Source organism: Pocillopora verrucosa, chromosome 4 (genome assembly GCF_036669915.1).
Source record: "Pocillopora verrucosa isolate sample1 chromosome 4, ASM3666991v2, whole genome shotgun sequence".
Lineage (NCBI taxonomy): Eukaryota > Metazoa > Cnidaria > Anthozoa > Scleractinia > Pocilloporidae > Pocillopora > Pocillopora verrucosa.
The window spans coordinates 19,275,853-19,301,772 of record NC_089315.1 but is presented as its reverse complement, the minus strand read 5'-3'; the positions used below and the strand labels follow the sequence as shown (position 1 = coordinate 19,301,772).

The 25,920-nt window shown below is 37.0% G+C and overlaps 2 protein-coding genes across 2 annotated transcripts; one reads left to right on the top strand and one right to left on the bottom strand.

Annotated features, from left to right (window-relative positions):
- Positions 1-2: 2 nt before the first annotated feature.
- LOC131780011 (conserved oligomeric Golgi complex subunit 1) lies at positions 3-18,896 on the bottom strand. The gene is made up of 28 exons (XM_059096630.2): positions 18,674-18,896; positions 18,493-18,577; positions 17,904-17,948; positions 17,046-17,112; positions 16,397-16,503; positions 15,115-15,187; positions 14,826-14,945; positions 14,249-14,314; positions 13,858-13,899; positions 13,652-13,775; positions 12,831-12,944; positions 12,579-12,653; positions 12,364-12,435; positions 11,687-11,768; positions 10,598-10,703; positions 9,902-10,021; positions 9,254-9,519; positions 8,594-8,839; positions 7,429-7,545; positions 6,548-6,655; positions 5,511-5,538; positions 5,065-5,138; positions 4,348-4,441; positions 3,685-3,762; positions 3,531-3,607; positions 2,262-2,556; positions 1,374-1,580; positions 3-523 (listed from the first exon to the last, which is right to left on the bottom strand). The coding sequence occupies exons 1-28, from the start codon at positions 18,756-18,758 to the stop codon at positions 419-421; spliced, it is 3,078 nt and encodes a 1,025-aa protein (XP_058952613.2). The 5' UTR covers positions 18,759-18,896; the 3' UTR covers positions 3-418.
- Positions 18,897-18,999: 103 nt separating this feature from the next.
- On the top strand, positions 19,000-25,086 carry LOC131780002 (HCLS1-associated protein X-1). Its single transcript, XM_059096620.2, has 9 exons — positions 19,000-19,171; positions 19,468-19,700; positions 20,472-20,596; positions 21,040-21,090; positions 21,604-21,667; positions 21,977-22,128; positions 23,119-23,166; positions 23,688-23,793; positions 24,189-25,086. The coding sequence occupies exons 1-9, from the start codon at positions 19,095-19,097 to the stop codon at positions 24,290-24,292; spliced, it is 960 nt and encodes a 319-aa protein (XP_058952603.2). The 5' UTR covers positions 19,000-19,094; the 3' UTR covers positions 24,293-25,086.
- Positions 25,087-25,920: the final 834 nt, after the last annotated feature.

Here is a 25,920-nt window from a genome sequence, read left to right as displayed (position 1 = left end):
AATTGAGGTTAGACCGAACATAAATATAATATTCTGTGCGGAAAAAGACACAACTAAATTTGAGTTCCGTATTCGCGAACCGCAGATGTCCCTAACTTCTTTCAAGACCTTTACAGTTACAACGGACACGGAGTTGGATCAGTTCATCTCTGCTGTAATCTGCGATTTTTATCCTGGATATCTTCAACCCTTAGACCAACCTCTTTCTGGGGCCTTTACCCAGAATTTTTTTTCACCACAAAAGCTACATCCCCGAATATCATAAACACCTTTTTTAAATCATGGGTAGTTGTTAAGAGCCAGTTCCTTATATCTTGAATTTTTCGGAAAAGTGTTCATCACATGAGCGAGAATCCACATCTGTTACTTCTACAGTCGAATGTCTAAAAGTATTACCAAACATGGCAACGTCTTGTCTTCAGCCCTTCACATAACCCACGTCTGAGTTAAAAAACTGATAGTGTTTAAATAACGCTGTGCGAGTCACCACCTGCTGTGAATCTTCATGTTGGTTCAACGACTCCTGAAAAAGAATGAGATAAAAGTAAGTGGTACAAGAGGATTGTCTGAAGACACAAGCTATGGTTTTACAGTCAAATTTATCACTGAAAATTCTTAAGACTAAGCCAGCCACGATTACGCTTGAATTTTAGCGGTATATTTCCATCCCATAACTTTTTAACTTAAATACACGAATAAAACAAGCTTTTATATGAGAAAAAATAAAATTATTAAATGAGCAACTCAAAACAGCAGTACACCTCCTATCGAACGGGAATGGATATAAAGGTAATAAAATGCCTACCAGCTAAGTCTAAATATTTTGGACAGTTTTCACCTCGTAGAATATTTCTTTAGGAAAGGAACCGTGGCCGCAAGGGTCGCGATTCCAACAAATCTTTAGCTATCAAGATCTGATTGTTAATTCTCCCCTTTATTGTAAATTGGTCAAGTGAATTTAGTGTTGGATCAAGATAACAACTTCTACCTGATAAGTTTGAATATTCTCATTACCTGTTGGCTGGATAACGTATGGATGTTAGAAAAGAAAGTTACGAGTTAATCAGTTCTGGGAGTGACAGGGTCAAAAAGTTAAGATTAAAATTAATGAAGAACTTAAAATATTTCAGACTGAATATTCAAGGATGCATAAATTGTGATGAAGACTGGAGGTCACATTTTTAGAAATATATAACGGCACTGTACTCTTTCACCGCTCCTAGTTTGAATCTTTCTTTGGATGTAATCAAGAGGGAGCTTTGATATTTCTTCCCTCCCAGTGGTTCTGCTAGGTCTGTTTCAATATTTCAGTTTGTTGAGTTTCAAACAAAACAAACACAGTGAAAAACAAATATGCAATTTTCCAGGTATACCTTTTGGTGGCTGTCGTTGTGATCTCCAGTTTGGTACGCAGGTCCCACGCTTGAATAGGAACTGAGGGGCAACAAGTTAAATCGAGGTGGATTGGGAGCCAACGGCATAACGTTGTGTTGGTCTTGGGAGCCTGGGGAAGGACGTTGCGTAACTCCAAAGGAATGAGAAAAGTGCTTGTCAAGACTTGATAAGACGCCAAATAAAACCTAAAAACAAAATATTCATGAAGGAAAATTTTGTCTCACGAAATACGACATCAAGTGAAGTTTTGACTTGAGTGGGCAAGAAAATGTCTGTCTAAATTCTGCTTCGAGTGCTTTCATAGGAGCACAATCAAAACTAAAGCCATTAGCGTAAGGTACCCAGTCACTTCGCCGACGTGTCAACTCACCGATCACCAACTCGCCGACACCATTGGTCAAAACGCCGACATCCTGATTGATATCATTTGAACAAACAGGTTAGCTACCTTCCGTGAATGTATTGAGTTGATCAGTGTTGTAATCATGTCACTAAAGGTGTCGGCGAGTTGACGTGTCGGCGAAGTGACCCTTCATCTGACGGACAAAAAAAAAAATCATTTACCCATGGAAGGTCCCATGTTAGGGTTCTCAGCATGCGTCTATCACTCCCGTTTCATTACCCCTTTTAGCTTTTACATGTGAAAGTATCTGAAGTTACATTTCACTGTATGAATACTTCACACTTATCTATGTTTGCGTAAACCCAAGAAACCGGCGGATAATCAAGGAATCAATCTTTTTCAGAATTAGACACTTCATTCAACGGTCCTTCTCGCGGCATGAATGCGTCAATTCACGTAAGGAGCGCAGAAATTCGTGACTGTGAAACCCCACGAGAAGATTCTATCTGCGCCTTGCACTCACCCCGCATTTTTGAAGCTGTCGGTTGACATTTGTTGTCATGTGAGGAGAAAACACATCTAGATCAAACGGATCGATGCAGCTTTCTAAAGTGTCTATGACATGTTCCAGCCGCTTTGAAAACTCTGAATCATCATCCTCGGCTCGTCCCATGAGGATTGTTGTTATGAATCTGAGGTCAAACAGTATCTGTAGGGCGCGGTTTTGAGTTAAACTCGATTTGTGTTCCTTGACTAATTTCTCGTGTGTTGACAAAACCCCATGCGCCAGGCTAGTCACCAGCTCTTTGAGCAATGTCCTAGAAAGGCAACAAAGTTCCAGGTATTCATTAAAGTAAAATATCATATGTCGTCAAGCTAGAACTCGTTTTCATCCGAGACGACGGTAGCAAGAAAACTGAAAGGATACAGTCTACTGTGAGCCTTCAAAATTTGCGGCTTTGAATTTGAGCGAATTGTGCGTATTGTCCTTTGATCCACACAAATAACTTTCTCCAAGAAAAACAAAATACAAACCCCACAATACAATATACATAAAAGAACGCCGAAAAAAAAATTCACTTCCATAGTTTCATTGAACAATGTCCAACGTGTAGGGCGCTTTTTCAAACTTGTTGCTCTATTGTCAATCCTTTAAGACAGCAAAATAATTTCTTTAACCTTAAAAAAGGTCAGTAAAATATTTATGGTGTGTAGTATTTCCTGGGATAGCGTTCAACTGTTCTGTCCCTATCAGATCCTACTCATTGAGAAAAAAAATCGCAATAATAATAACAACAGTAAAGGCATTTCTTTATACACGATAAAATTACAGCGTGGCTGAGGTGGTCGCAAACAATTGCTCCCGCAAAAACAGAAACAAAACAAAACAAACAAACAAACAAGCAAAAAAACCACCACGCTTCGATTTAGATAACCCTGCTAAGTCACAGGTAAGCGGCGAGGTTGATAAGCAAGATTCGAGATGGTGGTGTCCACAGTCGAATATCACGCACATCTTCTAAGGTTTTGTTGCACTTTGCGTTTAAAAATAAGAACAATGCGATAATTTCAAATTTACTTTCAAATAGTGGAGATGAAAACTGTATGGTTTCTGGAGCATACCACTCTATTAAAAGAATCACTTTATGGACCCTCGGGTGTCAGTTTGTCACTGAGCTACGGCAATAGCTCTGAAGTTTGGTTGAATGCGAACTTTTTTTTCTTTAATGGAAATACAAGGAAAAGAACATCCGGCTTTAGCAAATAGTATGTACAATTGCCACCACGTTACCTTTGTACGGTGTGCGCACCAGTTCTGTTGAGCTCTTGGCATAGACTGAACAGCAAAGACATAACATAAGAAGACACCTACGGGTAAAGGTACACCACCCATTAAAACTAAAGAAATCTTACAACATTAAGAACCTTCGATCAACAACAAATACCTGGGAAGGAACTTTTATGATGGACTCTATCTTCCTCCCTTCTTCCGTTTCCTCTTCAATTTTGATTGATTCCCAGTTCTATGGAAAGAACGACTCCATTGCAAAATTCGAAATATAGAATCATTATCCGCTTTATACAATTATCACATTATAGTAATACTAACGGTAACTAAACGATTCACAGGGGAACATGGTGTGCTCGCTGATCATCAAGTTGAAATTCTGAATTCACAAATCCGAGTCAAAGGCGTCCCGATATTTTCGGCTGTGTCGTAGGTAATATGTTCGTGAAAAAATGAAAAAAGAGCCTGACTTGAAAACCCTGTCAAGTGATTCTTATCCATTCATTTTGCGAGGACTAATATTTGTGTTTCAGTTGTTGCCAAACGTTGCGATTTCAGAGAAACGAGGCAAAATGAAGCTGTGCGCGGCCGAATGTAAACGCTTTTAATAATTTTCAGTCAGGAACACCACGCTCGAGAATTTTACTCCCGGCAACCTATCCTACCCCTTCTTTAGACCAAATAAACTGCGAGAAAACTCTAGATTGCCACTCAAGTAACTTGTCTTGCAAAGGCACCACAAAATTTTCAAGACAAGTTGGAAATACTGAAATTGTTTACAATCAAATGGCCCAGCTTGCCATTACAACGAGTAACTTACAGTTATGGTCAACAAAAATGAGCTTTTGTCGCCTTGAATCAACGTCGCTTCCAAAGAAGACAAAAAGAGTACTGATATCCAATCTTTCCACAATCTGAAGAACAAATAAACGGACACTTTGTTAACCATTTGAACTCTGAGGGTGACCAGCACTTACTTTCTCCATACAATATCACATCTGAATCATACTTTAAGGTCACGAGATTAGAGGAAATGATCTCCAGCTAAAGAAGCTCTTGTTAAACGAATTTTCCTCGTCAGCGCCTCAGGAAATGTGTAGAGAACAGTACGGAGAATATGCATACTGATATTAAGATGGAATCAGTAAATAACAATTTAGTAATGAGAGTTGTTTTATGAAAATCTCTAGCTGGCACCAAGACAGGAGTTTACTATGGCTCGATTTATCACTTAACACAAAGATGGACATTGGCAAGATGCATTTCAAACTATAAAATACGTCTAGTGAGCTTTTTATTTTTGTACGTAAAAAAAAAAGAGGCAAAAAGTCCTTGTCAAAAACATGTACCTCAAATCTTCCAATTAAGGTGACGTTTTTAAGAGCGGTCATCGTTATTATAATTATATGGACAAACTTTTCAGTCTCTATGTAGTCATTTCCTCTTTAAAATCAAATGCCACAAGTATGCTTTGTTTCCAGCGACAAAATAGTTACAGGTTCGAAACAAAACTTGCGAATTCAACAACTTTCTTTACCTGTATGTTGTGAGATATCTCCGTCTAAGAAAACTGGCCAATTCAACCATCTTACCGCCTTGGCCTGGTTCTTCCTGATTAAGGATTCAAAGCGGAACAACAGAAACCTTTGTTATAGTAGCTGTGCCTTATAGCAGTCACGATGAATACAACGCTGTAGCTAGTGACAAGTCGCTGAAACATCCAATCCCTTGCCCCTCCCCAATATTGGATTGTTCTTCCTTCCGGGTAACCAACACTATAGCGGTTGTCCACGGCATCCAAAACAATACATTACAGTAGTTTAAAGAATCGAAACAGTTATCAAGTAAGATGTTATGATCTATTCATTTCACCACTTTTTCTTCGCCATGTATGTAAACTGTATGATGTACGGTCTGTATGATGCACGGTCAAGTCGTAGACGACCAGTCGTCTCGAAAGCCATTGTCAACATTTACACTAACCTTTTTCTTTGATGAGCTGGAAGACTTCCTGTTGAAATAATGTCATAAGTACTTTTTTAAGATTTCTTCTTTAATCTACTCGTTTGAAGGGGAGGGAGGGCGAGAAGGAAAGTACTACGTTAAAATGGTAAAGCTTGAAATAATATATATCAGTTGTAAATACTTATGAGAAGCTTAACATCTTCTGAAACAGATGCAAACACGTCATTCCTTTATAATTTGGATTTATCAACTGAGTTGATAAACTAAATGCAAATGGCCGCCGTAAAAAGTTTCTAAAGGTGACGTTTCGATCGTTAACCCTTCGTCAGAGCGAATAAAGGAATTTTGGGTTGTGTGTGGTTTGTACATAGAAAGCCGGATGCACTGCACTATTGGTGCGAACATGGTAACTTCTTGTTCGACGCAACACCATTGATAGTTTCATTTGAGATTCACCCCCTTTATTCATATGTAATTCCTTTAGTTTTGAATGCAGGTTTAACATTGAATATAGCATTATTAGCACTGATATAGCCCGATGATACAGCTTTCACATCATTTACAAAAACCCGCTCTTCTTTTCGAGGAGTCTAGACCTCAACAGCTCGGCAATAATGGAGTAATTGAACTTTGGTACAAAATAACGATGCTCTTTTCCAACAGATACTATCTAATGATCTCAACACACAAATATTAGAAATTTCGAAAGAATTGTTCATTTTCCTGGCTTTTTCGTAATTTCCAAAGTGAAGGTTTCCGTAAAGTGGCAACTTTCTCAAAGCTTCGTTTATAACAAGTTCAAATCGACTGGAGTGTGGTTGAGGGAGGAGGACTGGGTCTGTATGCCTGAGGAGCTTTGGAGGATAAACAAGCTAAAACACAGTAGCTGTGCATTTTGTATGTCAATTCAGCGTTTTATATAAAACTTCTGTTCCGTTTCTTTTTCACAACTTGTCTGTCTTAGCAACCTGGGAGCAGTTGCTACCCAAACGTAAAGATTTAAGCCTGATAACTCTGGAAGAACCGATTTAATAACCAGGTAAATCAACACTAACCTTGGCGTTGCTCGACCTTTTGTCTCTGTTGCTTGTCCCTCCATGACCAGCTTGATATTACTGCACTGTTCAGTAAAAGAGTGACACAGTCGACCAAGGAATAGAACTCTGCAGACAAAAAACCTGATTTCAACTGAGAGAATATTTACCTTGGTGACACACACACACAAAAAAAATCAAAACAGAAACATAACACAGAGAAAAACATCATTACATCATGTCGGTGCTATCAATAAGACCCAGCACCCGTCGCAGCTCTGGCGGGTATTCTGTTGTGAATCGCTCGATATGCTTTGAAGCTTTCAAGCAAAATCGAGATCTCGAAATCTTATAGAGTTCTTTCAGTCGACTTTTACTTTTATTTTTAGGTATCTACAACAAAAATTAGCACAAGGCTGGAAATTGTACCAAATGTACTTCTCGATAACGTATGAGCCTTTGATAAGTAGATGCATAACGGAAACGCATTTCACTCCAGACCTCTGGGTTCAAAAGATGATGTTCCTAAATCGCGATTTCAACCCACTTTGTCTTTTATTCTGGGTTCAGATGATTGACAACAGAAAACAAAATCACACGTTCAAATTTAAGTCACAGCTTCAGAATGTGCCTGTTTTTGAAAGGCGCACTAAAATAATCAAGTTAAAAATATAATTAGTTTTTATCAACTAAGGTGATTATGTCAAAAGCTGATGTTTCGAGCGTTAGCCCTTCGTCAGAGCGAGACGTCAGTTTTAGAAACTCTTCATGGTGGCCAATTTACATTATGAACTCAGTTAATAAAACCAAATTATCTTGTTATACCACCCTCCCCAACCCCCCTCCCTCCCCACCCCCCACCGATGCAGCACCACAGGTAGTGAACAGCAACGTATTATTACCTGTCAATACACACTGTGTCGAACAATGATTGGGATCTCGTCGTAAATACTCCCTCTGGTTCTAATTTCAATTTGCTTGTAAGATTGGTTACGATGTCGTCAATATATTGCAATAACCTAAAGAATAAAAAGAACAAATAAAAATCTAGGCACTCAAGACGCACGAGAGTGTTATACTATTGAAGAGAAGCAAGAACATCCCTTGAATACCTTCGCAGAATTATTCACATAACTGATAGTCTCTTGTTGATTCGGACTATGCTATTATCACTCAAGTGATTTTGAGATTATCCGATGGAAAGTGCGCACGAACGATTATTATTCACGAGTTGCGATGAATAAAAAAAACAAACAAACAAACAAGTGAGCGCAGCGAACGAGTGAGTTTCTCGATGCATCGAAACGAGTGAATAAAAATCGTTCAAGCACTTTCCATGGTAAGATGTTTTTATTTTATACATACTGAGATGTTTTCTCAATGACTGACATAGATCGGACGCGAACGACTGTGAAAATACATCGTTCGTCCAATCAGAGACAAGAACGATAGTACTTCACAGTGCAAATCTCAGTATGTATGAAATAAAAAAGGATTCAAAGAAAAATGAACAATAAGGTACGCCATACCGAACTACAACAACCAACCAAAACAAAATGGACTTTTTACTTTCTTTCTAATTAATAAAAGCTTCAAAACAAACACTGACAAAAAAAAAAAACGACATCGACATGTTCATTTTAGTACATAACTGAGAACAGTGATGACTCTTGCCTGTACCAGTTTCCATTTCATAGATTATAATACTCACATAAAATTAATGTTCCCAAGGAGCTCTGATATCAATAAATTACTTAAGGCATTCAGTTAGATTACTAATTACTTAGACCTTCCATTCTCTGTCATGGGCAAACGTGCAATTGTGCGCACTCGTGATACACAAAGTTGGGTGTAGTTAGTGGAGGTATTGGACTCCGCTTTGACGCGCGCGCGCCAACCGCTTCTACGTTTTCACTCACAAGAGCAGCTGCTGTATGTTTTTCTCCAAAGATATAGTATAAGCAAATTTTTCGAGCTTCCCCCATGCCTGGTTCCCTTATTACCTAAACTGATATGCTCCAGAAGCAAACTGTCTTCTTAAGAACCTTTTATTAATATCTTACTTACTGGCTAAAGGCAGAAAAGCAAGTTTCTCGCAGGAAAGATTGGATTTCACCTGCGGTGCCAAAGCGATCGAATGGTTCTGTTTCCTCAGATGTTGTCTTGTTTTTGTTAAGCAAAGGCAACTCGAACGCTTTCCTAACTGGCGTTCTCTTGGTCAGGTCTGGACCTGAGACTTTTTGCACATCAAACATGAAGTGTTGAGCGTCTTCAAGAATTGCAGCTAACTTCTCGTCAACTGCTTTACATAATCTGCAAAAGAATTACTCGTCATACGGTAGTAACCATAACATAAAAGAACAATGGACGGAGAAAATCCTCTATTCTGTAAATATTTGGATAATCTAAAGAGGGACCAAGCCATACACTGCCGAACCAGCTCATTTTGTCCCGATTTAATCGAACTTCCGTTCATTTCCCTATTTTGAAGACCGATTATTCAATTCCAAAATACCGTTCCTGCGACTAGATGTTGATGGTCAAGCGCTTGTCCCATTACCACTTAAGTCTGTTCAAGATGCTAAATTACGAAAATTGTATACCTTGTTTAAGTATTTTAAACATTTCAACAACGGTTTAATAAAATTTCAAGTTACTAATTTAAACAATGACTTGTCCGGTCACCCTGGCCAACAATCGCGTGATACAAAGCCCGCAGTATGTTACCTCTGTACAGCAGGAGTGCAAACTCGTGCTTTCAGGGCAAGACCGCTTTCTTGCTCGTTATTTGCTGCATTGTTTGTCTGTGATCCCCGCCAAACTGTTCTAGGGACATCATTTGAACACTCCTGCCAAACATACATCGCTATGTCTCTTTCCCAGAGTACATTGAGGTCGGTGTTAGTGTTATGATCAGAGATCTCATCTAGTGTGTTGGTAATCATGTTCTTACATGATGACATCGTGGCATCGAATAGACTTCGCAAAATATCCTACAATGTAACGAAAATCATTCAGAAAATATTTAGATCAAGACCGAATAGAAAAGATTAAGGAGAGTAGCCAGTATATTCCAGTGGTACGCTAAATATTTCAAATCCAATTTAGTCTATTCATTGGAAAACAGAAGATGGGACGCCAAAACAAGCTTCCTTCAGAACTTCACATCTGTCTCTGTGGAAACAAATGTTCGTGTGAAGAGAGAGAGAGAGATCAAGGAACAGTTCCTTCCAGTTCACTTCTACTTATTTAATTTTCCTCGAATCTTTCTTCCCTTTTAATTTTTTCTGACATTCATATGCGCACAGGTCCCCTAGAAAACTTTTTCATTTTGGCGTTTACTACTATTGGGAAGACAATACACGTACTTCATACCTGAGCTCTAGAGAGGAAAGGACTTTGAAGAAACTCATTCCATATGGATAAATCACGTCCTAATATGCTGTTACAAACAGCTGACCAGTCAAGGGTGCAGTCTCCTGAGGCAGCACTGGTCTGGAAAGGAATTTCAACAGAGAGAAACCTATTGGGACGCTTGTACAACAACCAGTTACAAACTTATCTTTCACTCTGTATGGGAACTATGGAATTCCCTCTCTCTATACAAGTTAGTTTACGTTCATGCGGCGCTCTTAACTTCACCTCAAACTGACACAGCGTCGAATCGTGATTGAAACTTTAGTAATGTACGCTCAATGATTCCACTGAACATAATTTTTTCAGCCATTAACCATTCATTTGAGAATCGAACAAACTATGCGAGATTACAGTGATCAATAATCGTCGGGTAACGCGAGGACAACATAGTCCATAATTTCACTAGAAGTGACACCAAAACCTGAAACTGCAGACTAACGGAGAAACTAAAATGAGGCACAAATTATCTCCACCCTCATTCGTGTAATTTTCTTTTACACAGAGGTGGATCAAGTATGAACGGCATCACAACTCAATTTGAGAAAGAGCAGTCTCCCATAAAATGTGAAAGTTTCTGGTCGCCACAACTACATGTAAAACTCTGGTTTTGTATTATTCACTTAACTGCTATAATGATCCGAATATCCACAGTACCTGATTGAGCAGGTCCCACACTGCATCTCGTATAGAGGCCAAGCCTTTGAGACTGCCCACGTATTTCAGCAGATTACTCACTGCAGCTGTTACATCCTTGATACACCTAACATGAAGAAGTTGCCGGTTAGTTCATGCAAACAAGAAACCAAGAACACACCTGCGAATTAGATCACTTGCCTATTAGAATACATTTTGTATGAAAGAAGAACATTAACAGCTGGAAAACAGGTACTATCGAATCTCCCTAGAACTACCACTAGGAGAGACGGGGTCGTTATGGGGTGTAAAAAGGCACAAGTTTTTTCTTTGAAGAGTTGTGTCAACAAATTCCTTTTTAAAAATACTCAGAGCACTTTTCTATTGAGTGTCGTAAAACCAAAGCCAGAGCAATATCAACGGCCAATCAGAAGAAAGCAAAATATCACAAGGAACCTATGAGAGCGCAAAGAAAAACCAGATGGCCGAAAGCGCGGGAAAACAACCAACTAAGTCGTGAGTGGATGATTTGGTTATATCAACTGAATTGATAATGTAAACGAAACGGTTGAAGATCAGATACAATCAGATGCAAGACTAAAAAACCAATCATGACTTATGAATAAAGGAGGGTAAGTTTCTGAAGAAACTGCGGTGCTGTGTCGTTGGAAAGTATAGCAAGATAATTTCGTTTTATCGACTGATTTGATAATGTAAATTGATTGATATAAACTGGAGTTTCTAAAGCTGATGTTTCAAGCGTTAGCTCTTCTTCAGAACGAATTGAGAAATTGTGGGTTGTGTGTGTGTTTACATCGGCAGAAAATGGAGCTACGCTATTGGTGGGAACATGGTAAGGAGGAAACAAGAATAAATTAGTTGAATGATGCGGTGTGCACTCTTGAACATGCTTATGGATGTTCACTAAAAGGTCACTTGCCTCGATTTTGGTTTGTCTCAGTCTTTTGCAGTATTTTTTTTGCAAATCTGAGTTCAGTCATAGCCTTTTAGGGTTTTAGAATTTGTTAGTTACAAGTATAAAATTTGAGTGTATCTTTATCTTTTGCATAATTCAGTTGTACAAGTGTATTAGAAATGGAATAAACTCACATTGAAATCCACTCGGCACAGTTTTGTTGAATATTCTTTTTGGATATTAAGGATGGAAACACTCTCACATGTGGTCTGTATCCTACAGATGAAGAAAAAAAGTGAAGCCAGTTTACAGCTGGGCAATGTACTCAAATTCACAGCATACAGGAGATGCCAGATAATGCAGTAGAGGGTGGGGTTGGGTGGGGTGGGTTACCGTTACTGATACTAGGCTCCCAGCAAGGTCTTGATTTTGCAATTCATGACCTGTAACGATGTATCCATATTCAGTATGTTCTCTTCCATGAAGTGTTATATTTAAAATAAAAGCAAAGTTCAGTTGCATGTCTTCTGTTATTTGTATAGAATCATTAAACAAGATAGGAAAAGAAAAGAAAAAAATTAACCAAGGCAAAAATTCAAAATGTGTGCTTAGGGTTAAATGAATAAAAAAGGGTTTAAATTTCTTTGCTGCATGCATAATACACATGTAAGTGTTAAAGAAATAACAAATAAATACATTTCCGTATTGGGAATCATTGTGAATATAAATTAACTCCAAAGTACAGTCTACATGACACACATAAGCTGGATAGACTTCCAACACGGCTGGAGATTGAGTGGGCATCAAATACCTACTTGTTAATAGCTGCTATCCAAGTCATTAGATTTTCTGTAGATATTATTAAACATACCTAAAACACTCTTAGGAAGGAATCTTGCACTGGTTACTAGGTCAAAGTCTGGACCAAATAATGCCTCCAAAGCTTTAAAAACAATAAAACAAGAAACAGAAGGTACAATGTAGAACTCTATTTTATACACCTGGGGTAAATTGACTCTATGACTGGTATAAAGAGCAATTTGCTCTGTTTCCCTTAAATAACATAACAGTTCCTCATCAACTAACCTTCCTCATCACTGTTTGGAGAAGAGTCCCTTTTCATTACATTTGCAAGGGTTTTGAAAACAAGTGCTGGATTATCTGGAAAAAAATTGTATGATTTGTTCTGAGTCAATCATTTACAAATCAACATTTTTAATTATCTACTTTTACTTACTACTTTCAAGACACTGAACAAAAATTCACACAAATTGTCTCTCAAACCAAACATTATTTTATGACCATGATGCATAAAGCCAATTGTTGGAAAAAACTGACCTTTTAATTCCATTTGTTCATCTTCATCATCACAGCAGAACAGGGTGTGTATTTGGTAAAGACTTCTTTGAATCACCTGAACAACTTCACAAACTTGGGACTTGATACTGGTGGCTGAGAAGAAAGAGACCATTATTACAAGGTGAAATCAAGAGAAGTTCCTGGTAGACTTTTTGGTATCCTTGTGTCTCTTGCACAACCACCTCTGTCTGCTCTGAGAGCCTGGAACAGACTCATCATGATATGATTTATGTTATATGGCATCTTGGATGATAAAATTTGTAATGCACTCAACCAATAGTTTCAATTTTGCCATGTGTCTGTTCAATACAAGATCATAAAAGATGTCAAAATGTGCAGTGCCGTAGTAAGAACAAAAAAGGCACCACACACGGCAAGTGTGCCACTGGTGTTCTTATCACATTTTGTTGTCTTCTGTGATCCATTACTAAAAAGACCTATGGCAAAATGAAACTTTTTAGGTTTATAAAACAAAAAAAGGAAAATGTTGTTGATAGTGACATCATTAATATGTCTGTCTTCCAATAGATCATAAATAAAAACCAATCAAAAGGCACGTATAATTCAGTTCCTTGTACAATTTTATATAATCCTAGTACATGCCCAAATCTGAGGAGTGACTTTTCTGCCCAATAGGAATACAGTGCTCACAACTAGGAAACAGAGTACATGTATGTACATGCACTTTGCAGATAACCAGCCAAACGGGATTTTGTCACTATGATTGCAAGGGGAGCTAACCACTAATAAGAATGTCAGCCAAATGAGGTGTGACTGTGTTTCAGAAAAACTGTATTTACCATGTTGATATGGATGAAAGATTTCCTGTAATGTTGCTTTCCTTGCCAAGATAAACTCACTCAGGACTTGGCGAGGTGAGCTCTCCTCCAACAGAAGGATTGCACACAATGACTCTGCAAGCATCTAAGAGGCAGCAATATATAAATTGTAAATAATGGAGTGAGGAGGTAATTGGTCCAAAAATGATCCATAAATGATGTCTCACCTCTTCAGTTTGAGCAGCATCCTTTAACAGACCATGGCTTCCCTTAAATTAAAATGGGTCAATGTTAAAATACTCAGAGAACTGGTGCTTACAACAATTTCATTGGTAGGAAAAACTTTCTTTTTCAATTCATTTCATCAAATACATGTTTAGGTTGAAACTGTTTGAGGTTACACCTATTTCAAACAAGTTTGGTTTACATTTTCTTTGTTTAAGGAATATGGTACTGTTGTTCCTTGAACAAAGCACAAAACAAATGAAACTAGTTTGAAATTATGACCTAAAATTTATCTTTTACTTCAACATGCACTCACTATGATTTTAAAAAAAAAACTAAAAAAAAACTTTTGAAGAAAAATAAAAAAGGAAAAAAAGAAACTCATGATGATACCTGAAGTATGGAGTCCTTGAAGTGACTGATTGCTGCCCATTGTTTTGGCAAGATTGGGAATGAAGACTGAGGAGGATACATTGAAAAATAATCACCAAATCAAACCCTTTTTCTAATTAATAGATGTAGTGGTTGAACTTAAGCAAACCCTTTCACTTCCAGGAGTGACCAGGAAGGAATTTTTTACCACATTATTGATGTTATAGTAGACTTGGAGCAAGGACAAGGACCAAAAACAAACTCAACCCACACATGACACCAAGTCTGGGGATCAAGGCCAGCACTCTATCCCTTCTCCCCTTAGGCTAGAGTTTCCAATCAAAAAGGCAACAATATGAAGAATTTTTCAACTAAGAGAAAACATTTAATGTCATACCAAAAATTATAGGAAATGTGTGACAGACATTATGCAGTGTGCAGAGTGGAATGTTTACATAGTAGATCTTGGGTGTTAAAAGTACAACATTTTGAGCAAAATGCGTCAATTAGAGCATTGTGGGGGGAAATTATTATATCTTTCATTGTGTATACAAGAGATGTACAGTGGCATTGTAACAATGGAAAAAAAAATACCCACCAGTAATTTAGGTGCAGATGTGTCTCCAGTATCAATGTGTAGCAGGCTGACAATGTGACGAGAGAAAAGATACAACTGAGCTGCTTTTAGGTACTGTTTTCTTTCCAATGCACTCCAAACCTGTTTAAAAAGTTTTAAGACAACAGCAAATTAGGCTTAGAGACTGATGTAAGTAAAAAGAGCAACTACATGCCCAGATTGGCCGGAGAATAAAAATGAAATTCATGTACTTGAAAGTTATTCTATTTCACAATGACACCATTAAAAAAAACTTCAAACCAAGCAGGACCTTCTCTGGGGTGTCCACCAAAAGCTTCATTTGAGAAGCAATTCCATAGAAACCACTTTTAGATTGTGAAGGACTGGAACAAGAGAAATGCAATTGAAATCAGATACTGGTAAGTTTCCTGAAAGCATGTTGTATTCTGTACATACATTATATATGTGCTCTTTGTCTCTATAACTTACATAATTCATTCACATAAATATTCATACTTATAAAACATAGTATGTATCCTATACTTCTCTAAACTGTTCTGACAACAACCCCACAAGGACTTAGCACAAGTCCATGCCCTCTGTTTGTCACAGAACTTTTCTGTGCACCATCTCTGAACAGGCAAGCATTCATTGTTGTACAGTGATGTGCTTTTCAAACTACAAATGATGTAGATGTACACTGTACAGCAAATATAGCTGTGAAAATGTTTGCAATCTTATTGTTTTCAACCAGTAAAGTAGCACACTGCAGCTGTACAATGTATCGGCAGGACTGCTACAATTCTGTATATTTTGTCCAATAGATGATCATCAGAAAATGTCTAATGGTTCAGGAGTATATATTGACAAATTTTTTTGATAGAGCCCACTCACATGGAATTGTGTTTACATGTTCATATAAAGTCACCAATAACCAACGTAGTAAATCCTGGCCCTTAAATTCAAGTTACTCAAAGTTATTTGAACAAGTTTCTTCAAATTTTTAGTTACAAAATTATTTTTAAAAAGAACTTTGGTTATTACAACCATCACTTAGCCATTTTAAGTGTTGTATCAAAGATACATAATATATGTTCATACTAGCAGGGTAGTGGTGAGTCACATGCTGAGTTTTCATTGCTGTAATCACAAGTGAAACCAAATGGCAACAGTGTGCAAGCTTTACTTCCAAATCCACATTGTACAACATACTAACACTCCAACAGTAATCTAGCAACTCAAATATGCATATAAGTAGGTATCAATATCCCTTGGGTACCAGCCTTAGGTCCATTTGCATGTTATACTAATATATGTAACACTATAACAATTTCATTACAATAGTCAACAATAAACTAACTAAAATTTCACAATGAAGATTTAAGTTTGGAAAGAGTCAATAACAATTTGTTTTTCATTGCTATTTGCAAAGGACTTCTTGTTTAAGTCTAGGTAGTAATAATGAATGGATATGATAAAACATGAAAAAATGTTTTTTACTGGTGATCCATCTATTCTTAAGGAATTTGACACACCATGTTACTATTTATTCTTGGATCATGAGATGTTTGTCAATAGAATAAAACACTTACATTCTGTCAGTGGTACTTGAGGCCTGGGAACCGCCCATCCCATAGCATTTGTGAGACACATGAAGGTCCTTGCATTGCTTTTGAATATCCTGAACAAAGTTCATGATCTACAAAGAGAACAGAGGTTACATCCCTGATGTGAACATCGTAGATAGCTGGTGCAGGTATTTGGCAAAATGGTGAACAAAAAATAAAACAATGTAGAGTTGGTGTAATTAAAAATCAAAAGCAATGTGTAGGTGAGCTTGGGTGAGTCATACTACAAACCAACTAAAGAGAACCTAGCATAATTTTTCATGAACATATAACAGTATGAAAAATCAAAAATATGTTATACATGTCACCGTAAGAAGGATTATCTGGTCTTCTAAAGTAAGTATTTGCCATCAGGATTACAGATTATTGTTTACCTTGGGACCATTGTCTTAAGTCCCAGATAAGTGAATTTCAAGTATCCTGACTGTTAAAGGACATCCTGTTGACTACCCCCCCAGACATGGAAGAAGGTCAAATGCCCATGGGTTGCAGGGAGAAGGGGATTTGAAGCTTCATATTGCTCAGTGCATTATATGAATTGAGTTCTCTCAAAAGTGATGAAAAAGACAAGATGTGTTCAGATGATATTAAAATCACAACAAATGATGCTCACCTGGCCAGCACATGTCTTCATATCAGTGACTGTATCAGCAGCATCAATGAGATCACGATATCTTTCTCTAAAAAATGAAAAAAGAGGGCTTTGATGAGCTTTTCATCAATAAGATTATATTCGCTATGATTTAGAGAACACCTCAGGCAGCAAAATAATATTATCTGTGGTAGCATAACTTTTATCTTAAGTACTTGTCCTGAAGTCCTAAAGTCCTGAAATCCGATTTCTCACAAAGGCAATTCAAAATTGCACATTGTCAGTTTATTGAGTGTTTATTAGTGAATTTGTTGGTGGGCTAGGCTGTATACAATGTTACAATGATGGTGTGACAAGAGGATCGTTCAAGATGATGATGTTCACACCCTCTTCAGAACTCACAAGTGAGACATTGTGAAAAGGGTGTGAATATTTTTCACCTGTGAAAAATTTAAGTTGCCTTTTGAGATTGACCTTGATTTCAAAATGGGTAAAAAATGTACTTTGAAATCAAGGTTGATTTCAAAATGCGCCAGAAACCCCATTTTCTATTGACTGAATGACAGAATTTTGTGAATGACAGAATTTTGTAAATGTTAATTTAGCTTTCACTTGAGTTTAACCCTTTACCTCCAGAAGTGATTAACATGAAACCTCTCCCTATTATATCTATACATTATCCAGCAAATAACAAATAAGAATACCCAAACTTATCTGGTAGAAGCTGTTATCTTGATCTAACACAAAATTCTCCTAACTTTACAAGGAATTGTGTAATTAAGCTGGAGGAGAGAATGTTACATTTAGTAGTTAAAGAGTTAAGTTCTTCAGTTTTTTTTACATCCTATTGTAGTTCTATTACTTCCTATTGTAACTTACCCAACCATGAGACGCAGATCTTCCTTCTTTTGTTCAATGTCACCCCTGAAAAAAAAATTGGTATCTTATTTCATACTCAAACATATGATTTGAATGTTAGAGATATTTGGTGAGCTGTAAAGCAAACATAACTGAGAGTATTTCATTTATAACCATTAAAGAAAGGATTTATCATTCTACTTATAACACAGTTGTGTTATTTTCAATTGGCTTTCTAGTACAAGTACAAGCACAATAAAAATGTTGACATGTATTCTTTGATACCTAGCATCATTGAATTAATAATTGATTAATAAAAATAACGGTTAATCCATATAAAGATAACAATAACTATAGTCATCATTTTCATATTGATTATCACTGATACTATCATTATCATAATCGTTCTTTTCTTTTTAAGAAAAATGAATTATTATCGTTATTATCATCAAGATTTTGATTATTGCAAGAATTGGAGCATTGTACAGAGACTCTAATAGATTTAGAAAACACTTACAAATTGAACAAATTAGTTCAACTAGTACAGAAGCATATAACATGCTTCTGACAAGTACTTGTAGTGCTTTCCCTGATGTTTTCGAGGACTGACCTTGTTTTATGTTCAACTGCTCGAATCTCTTCAACTGTATGATTGGAAAAGAGTGCATCACTGTCCACTTCAGCATCCCAAGAAACTGTTCAATAAAATAAACGAGTCAGCATCTCTATATAGAAGCGCAGAATTAACAATTTAAACATCTAAAGGTCGATAATTAGGATCGTAAACTAACTTGTCTTAGAGTTTCCATGACGTGGCGACAAAGGAGAAACTGGCGTTGTTCCTTTGGAGGATGTGGAGCTACGTGCAGTCGCCATGATGGTTTTAAATAAGGGCCCTTGAGATCGTACACAATGATCTACATTCAAGATTTACATTCTGATTTTCATAAAGTAGATATTTAAGAGAAAATATTTCAGAGAACTCAGTACTCTTTAGCTTCACAACATCTTCCGAGTTATCACCAAACTCTGTGGGGACACTGGGAACGAATATTGATCGGTCAACGCTTCATGTAGAGTCACTGGACAACATAGGTGTACTTACATGATATACTAACATCATGATGACGAATTTAATTTGGGTTTTTACGAGGTTTGATCAACAAGCGAATTGAAATATTCCTGTGGACCAGCTATGTGCATTTGAAGGAAATGCCGAGTGTAACTGAGATTTTCAGATTGTTATTTGGGCCTCCAAAAGAGCGACTCGACACAAACGAATTACCAAGGTGGGTAGAAGCCCATAAAATTAATGAGAAATTCGTGCATCGTATTACTCTCTCTCGTATGGTGGTTTCACTTTCAAGAAATAAAAACGTGTGGACTTTTTTTTCTCGGAGACGTACTTGGCCAGAATCATAGTTTTCTGTTTTTTCGTTTTTTGTTTTTACTGTTAAAAACCGTAGCCTGAATGTCTGTGGATTAGTCATTAGATAAATTATAATGAACTACAAATGCAATGCAAGAATTAGACCAAATATATCAACTTGAAATAAATTTCTATTTTTGACTGTTCCTAATCCAGAGAAATTCAACAGGATTTTGATAACCTTTATGGAAGGGGATCAGTGCTTCATTTGGAGGTAGAACCTCCAGATTATCACGAAGAATGGAGAATATATGGTGGACATAATCCAGAGCAGGGAGATCTTGAACACTTTTTTCATTCCAGTGAGGGTGATTTCCTACAGGAGTTTGATCAGATGTTTCAGAACATTTTTGAACGATTTCTTGGGGATTTTAATCCACCATCCCAAGGTTTGTTTAGCAGTCTTTCACCACTTTTGATTTTGCCTTAAATTAAGTTGCGCTTTCCCTGAAAGCAACCTTACAAGGATTTCGTTGTGTAATTGGTTGATCAGTTGAAATGCATCTAAACCTTTAGAAGAAGAAAAATTGAAATACAATTATGATAAGGTGCTTTGTCTTGAAATGAATTAATGAGTGTGTGTACATGTACAGTTGACTGAGTGCTGTGAAATTAATATTTTAGCCTGAATGTTAATTCAGCATAGAGGAGCTGATGAAGTGTATTGGCAATTTTTCAATCAAATATTTTCCTCTTGGTGAAGGTAGAATGCAACATACATGTATCTTGAAATTTTTTAATGCTAGAACTTGACAGATCTAATAAAAAAATTTATAGGAATACAGGAAAATGTTGTTACATTTTAACAGACTGAAGGTTTTTTTGATTAACACTCTGCATGCAGTTACATTTCATCAGATATTAAGCCTGACACCCAATTAATTTGATAGAATGGCACTCTGTCTTTTTGCTGTTTACAGGCTTCATTCACCTCTGAGGAGAAAACACCAAAATAGCTTATAATTTTATTGGATTCTGCATTAAATAGCTTTCACAGTAGTGGAACCTATTAATAGATATTTCACTTTTGTGGATGAGAATTGTGGCAGTTTCCTGTAAGTTGTAATTTTATTTGTGTAGTGTTTTGAAGGAAATTTCACCATCCAGTTTTTGTAACCCTAGCAACCAGTAAGTTCTAAACCTTGTTTTGTCCATAACAGCCTTACCACCAGGTTCACCGTCAGAAAGGCCACAGGAAAATTTTTCTCAATGCCCCAAATCCCTAAGAGATAGAATGCTTAAAGGCCCTGATACACCTCATGGCAATGATGACCTCCCTGATCAGGTAATTCACACTCAACTACAATTGTTAATTTTGAACTGATTCAGTTGTGTTAGTCAGAGTTACTATTAGTAAGAGGAATTCTTAACTCCTGTAGAGTACTTTTCAAAAAACTTAATAATTGAAGGAAAATAATTTGGTTTTATCAGCTGAATTGATAATATAAATTAGCCACCATAGAGAGTTTCTGAAGCTGACATTTCAAGCTAGAGCCCTTTGTCAGGGCAAAATGGAATGTCAGAATGTCAGCGTTAGAAAATCTTCACAGTAGCCAATTTATATTACCAACTCTGTTGATAAAACCAAATTATATAACAACCCCTTTCTTTGTTGCACACCATAGTTTCTGTAAGAATGTACCCCTTTTACTTTTAGAAAGGGCTGTCAATAACTTCCATTGTCTCATCTCTTACACCTCTGTATAATTATGTTTTACTTTGATTTAGCTTGGAGGCAGTCAGTTGGATGGTCCTCCCTCTCCTCCTTCTTCATTTTTGGTAAGTCAAATAACAACACACTAGTGTTATCAAATTGTCCTTTTGCTTTGTGGAGGAAGGGGAGGGAGCAATGAAACTCTTACTATTTAATAATTAGTGATGATAAAGTTGGGTGCAAATATAAGTTAGCCATCATACTGGTGTTAGGCAAGCTACACACAGAAACAATGTCAGTCAGTTTACTTTAAATTAAAAGTTTGCAAAGTTCATTTTCAATTGATAGGTGATATTTTTTAATCCAAAAGGGCATTTAGAAGGGGAAGGGGACTGGATCATACAACATGTTACTAAATGGTGTTGGTAGATTTCTTAAAGAATGGAATTAACTTTGTTCATTAACTTTGTTCAGTTGGGATTGGTTGTCTTCACCAAGGACATAGCAAATGTGTTGCAGCTATCTGTTGGTCTCTTGAGTTTGACAGTCAGAACTGCCAGTTGGAAGAGAAGAAGGATGGTTATTGTAATGTTTCAGATTTGTCTGGGCATTTCCAACACCTATTTCATTTTTTTCAGTTTGGTGATTTATGGAAATTACCATTTGGTGGAATGAGGCATCCTGATCAAAGAGCTGACGTAGGTGTGTAGAAACTCAAATTGGCAGAATATTGTACATGTATATTGAAAACTTTCTCAACTGGAGGGGGGAGGGGGGTGTTATTGATTTCCAAAGCTTTTAGATTGGGGGTGTAGGTATATTCAAGAGGGAGGCTTCTCAGAGAGAAGTGACTTTTTAATTTAAATTGAGCATCCCTAGTATCCCATAGTTGCAAAATAAGCAATACTCCCAGTTGTTTGTTCCCTAGTAGAACCAGGATAGGCTCCGCCTGGGTGGGTCACTTGGTTGGAGTTCATCTTTAACCCTTTTTTCACCTTTACTTCTTTTAAGACCTGGATAGGCAAGTGGAAATGGGAACCCAAAGCTTGGATGACATCCTTGCTCCAAGGGAGAATAACCAAGGAGGAAGGCATTATCTCACCATCATCGTCGTCATCATCATCATCTTCTTTTCAAGTGTAACTATTATGGATTCAAATGGTGTAAGTAGAATATTAATTGTCTCATGTGTATTCTTTTCAGATTTGTTTATGACATTTACTTTCATCATATTTTCTTCTGTTGGTCAACATCCTATGTTATTTTTGTATTATAAATTGTTGAGATTAATGTGTCTGACAGTCCAGAGAGGGTGTGACACTCTATTAGGCTATACCACAGTTCAATGAAATTTTTGAAGCAATTTCTACACTGTGAATTCATGGGCAGCACCTATGTTGTTTCTTGGAATTCAACTGTATCCTACCTTGTGACAAGTGATTAAGAGGAGACTAATAAAATGACAATTGTAATTTAATTGCCAACAGAATAAGGTTTCTATCCTGTGGAAATGTATGGAGAGAAAATACCCTTACTAACTACTTTAGAATCCCTCAGAAAATCCTTGGGAAAACACTAAGAAATTTTAGACACAATGCTTTTCTACCTGGTTGTGGTTGTTTTTGTTGCTTTTTTTCATGCAGAAATGATCCACAGGGAGTGTTTGACTTTCTGTTTGTGATTGTTGTACACAGGTCTTGCTTAAATTTTGTCATCTTTTAACATAGACCTGAACTTAAATGTCACTTCTAAAACTATGTTTCCAGATATATCTTGTGAGATTATTTTAAATTGCCTTGGTGATTGCACCACAGCCACTCTGTGTAAAATTTAATTACAAGTAACCTTTTAACTCTCATGAGTGACCAAGACAGAATTTCTCCTTACAATGTACCAAGCAAACAAGTTATGGGAATAGAAAAAACATCAATCAGGGGATTATTAGTTGATCCAATACCAAATTCTCTTAACTAACTTCATAAGAAATGTTATGATAGACAGTGAGGTGAACTACTAAGGAGATCTTGGGTGTGAAAAGGTTAAGAATTCTGTGTTTTTGAACTGTTTTTAATCATTTCATACTCTCTTGTCTCAGATGTAGGATAAGTGGCTACATTAAAACAAAGTATTTATCTTCTTTTTCTTATTGACAGATTTCTGAAACAAAAACCACAAGAAGAGATTCTAGTGGGAAAGAAGAGGTGAAATTTATACACTTTGCTAACTGTGTTTATGTTTTACTCTTTCCTCCCATTTTGCTTTATTTTACTACTGGTAATCTTTGTTCTCCTTAGGATGTGATTCATTATTCCTGCAGACCAAAGCCTTGAAGGATGATTATGCCCTAGAAAGTTTTAATAAAAACAAATTATGAAATTAAGACACCAAACACATTTTGAGATTCTAAAAGAGTAGCCTAACTTTTGAAAGATGTGCCAAAAATTTCACTTCATATGTGGCCACTTTTTTAGTACTGCTTAGCAACCTAGCCATGTACCTGTGATTCAACCACCCTTTTCCCTTCGTTTACAACTTTGATCGAATAATTAGGAACTGCTCAGTCAAGAAGGTAAATAGAAGTAAATTAATATGTATATTTCTCAATTGGCACAGAAAAAGAAATTGATTTCTGAAGCATACCTAATTATCCTTTAAAAGTCTTACATCTGCCAAACCCTACTCTTGGTATAGTAGTTTACGAGGTTTGCTTGATTTTCTGCAGGTGACGATAACGCGAAGAATTGGTGATGAATTGCACACTATTAGAAGGAGAAAAGACAGTTCTGGGAATGAAGAGACAGAGGAAGATACAGTTAACGTAAACAGTGGTAAGCACTTGTGTGCAAACAAGTGATTATTGCCTCTATCAGTGCAGGAGGCCTTAATTGTTCTTCAGTAAGCTGTGAACTACAAGATCAGCTTTGGGGTTACATTCAAAACTCATCACCTTTACCTTGATAATTCCGGTCTTAAATATTTTTTTAAAGCTTAGTGGCGTAGAAGTATGTGCCGATGTAAATCTCCACCGCTAGCCAACACTGGGGTGAATAGTTGTTTCGGTATTTACTAAAACAGTGACATGATATGACACAGGGATGATTAACTCATTTATTCCTGCAACGGAGTTAGAACAGCCAATCAGAGCGCACCTCTGATGCTATCCACTGTTTATCTGTGGGTGAATTTCCTTAACGCTCTTTTTTATAATTCAATCTATTTGCAGAATCGTTTCCATATTTGTCGGATGGCAATGCCTCAAACCCACAACCATCCTTGTTCTCCATAGTCGAGTCTCTCATGGAAGACTTCTTCCCCCGACGAAGGTAGCACTTTGGAATTCCGACAGGGAATTAAACACTTTGAAGTCTCAAAATTCAAGCCGTTGTGGAAATTCACGTGTAGTTTATCACGCACAGAAATATCTTTTCTGGCAGTTGTTAAATGGGATAGAGAAACGTCGTGGTCAAACGGGAACGTCAGTTTTATTGAAATCGTTCACTTGTGCTGTGGGAGTTTTATTATCACCTAAGAATGATTTTCGAGGAATGTTAAAGTAATGTGGGATTGCACCAGCTCTGCCTCTATTCGCTCTGTGATTGCTTTTTAATTAGCACCATTTTCCCAACCAACTGGATGCAAAACTAAAATCAATCGCGACTTGGTCAGTCATTCGCGTGTTTTGCACGTCAGGAAGTTTGCATTTGATTGATTCCTGTGGATAACTTTGTTTGATTTGCTTTTTGACTACTATTTGATTTCTTTGTGTTTGATTTCACGATGCTCAAATGAAAAGCGCTCTATGCAAATACAGTATAGTCCAAAAATACATATTCCCTTGAACCCATACAAAATGTTTTTCTCTGTAACACACAGTATCGTAGGGGAAAAAAGCTACAGGCTCCAAGAAAACGTCAGTTTGAGTGAGAGAACAAAATTTTGGAAATTGCATAACAAAGTACTTTGTCAGCTTTAAGTCTGATTCTCAGTCTGATTCTCAGTCTGATTACGGAAGCTATCTTAATTAACAGCTACAAGGTAACAACTTTAAAATTGTTCTGTTTATTAACGCTGGAGAATTTGATCCACCAGAATAAAGGAATACAGAGCAGAGTAACTAGTGACGTGTGTGTGTGTGCGTGCATATTTGTCAATTCTTTCCTTTGTGCCCAACGTTGTTGTATTTTTTTCCCCAAACTTTCTCAACTTCTTCAAGTAGCCCTATTCAACTGTATCTTGGCATTCTCTCTTATCTTTGTAGCCATGACTCCAGCTGTACAAAAGAAATTGATATGCGTCATACAATGGAGCTTGAGGTCGAATGGAAAATATAGCAAGGCCAAGGTATATTATTTTAACGGAAAGTTCATCTTCCTTGTCAGTGGCCAAGAGTCCACCAGCAAATAACTACAACATCAAGATCTATCAATTCATCATACCCCACAAGCTCTTTCGTGAAATGTTTTAAGAAATGTTCAAATTCCACTCGCCTAGAACTCTGGCAATTCGAAAACCTTTAAATTATTCCATTCTTAGGGTAAGAAATTCCCTCCTATACATTCACGCATATAGTTGTCCGTTTAAAACCAGACGTGAGCGGTTGTATTTCAGCTGTTAAGTTATTATCAAGTTAAACTGCAACTTCCTTTTGCTAAACTTACCGAAAATCAATGGAACAATCCACTGTGGAGCTTCCAAGTTACATTGCCATTGACCTTATAACCAGCAATAGAAAGGGTAGCGTGCATTTTGAAACCTCTTTAGTTTCGCAACTGTACGCGGTTTTGTCGCACAAATTTTCGTCTGTTCTAAAATTGGAACTGCTTTTAGCAGTACGTATATCGAGTAATGGATGCACTTGTTAGATTTTGAACGCAAAAATCATCCAGATTTGCCGTTAGCTGAACCCAACAAAACTCTTACTTCCTGTGTGCATGCTCACCGTATTCTATTTGTCA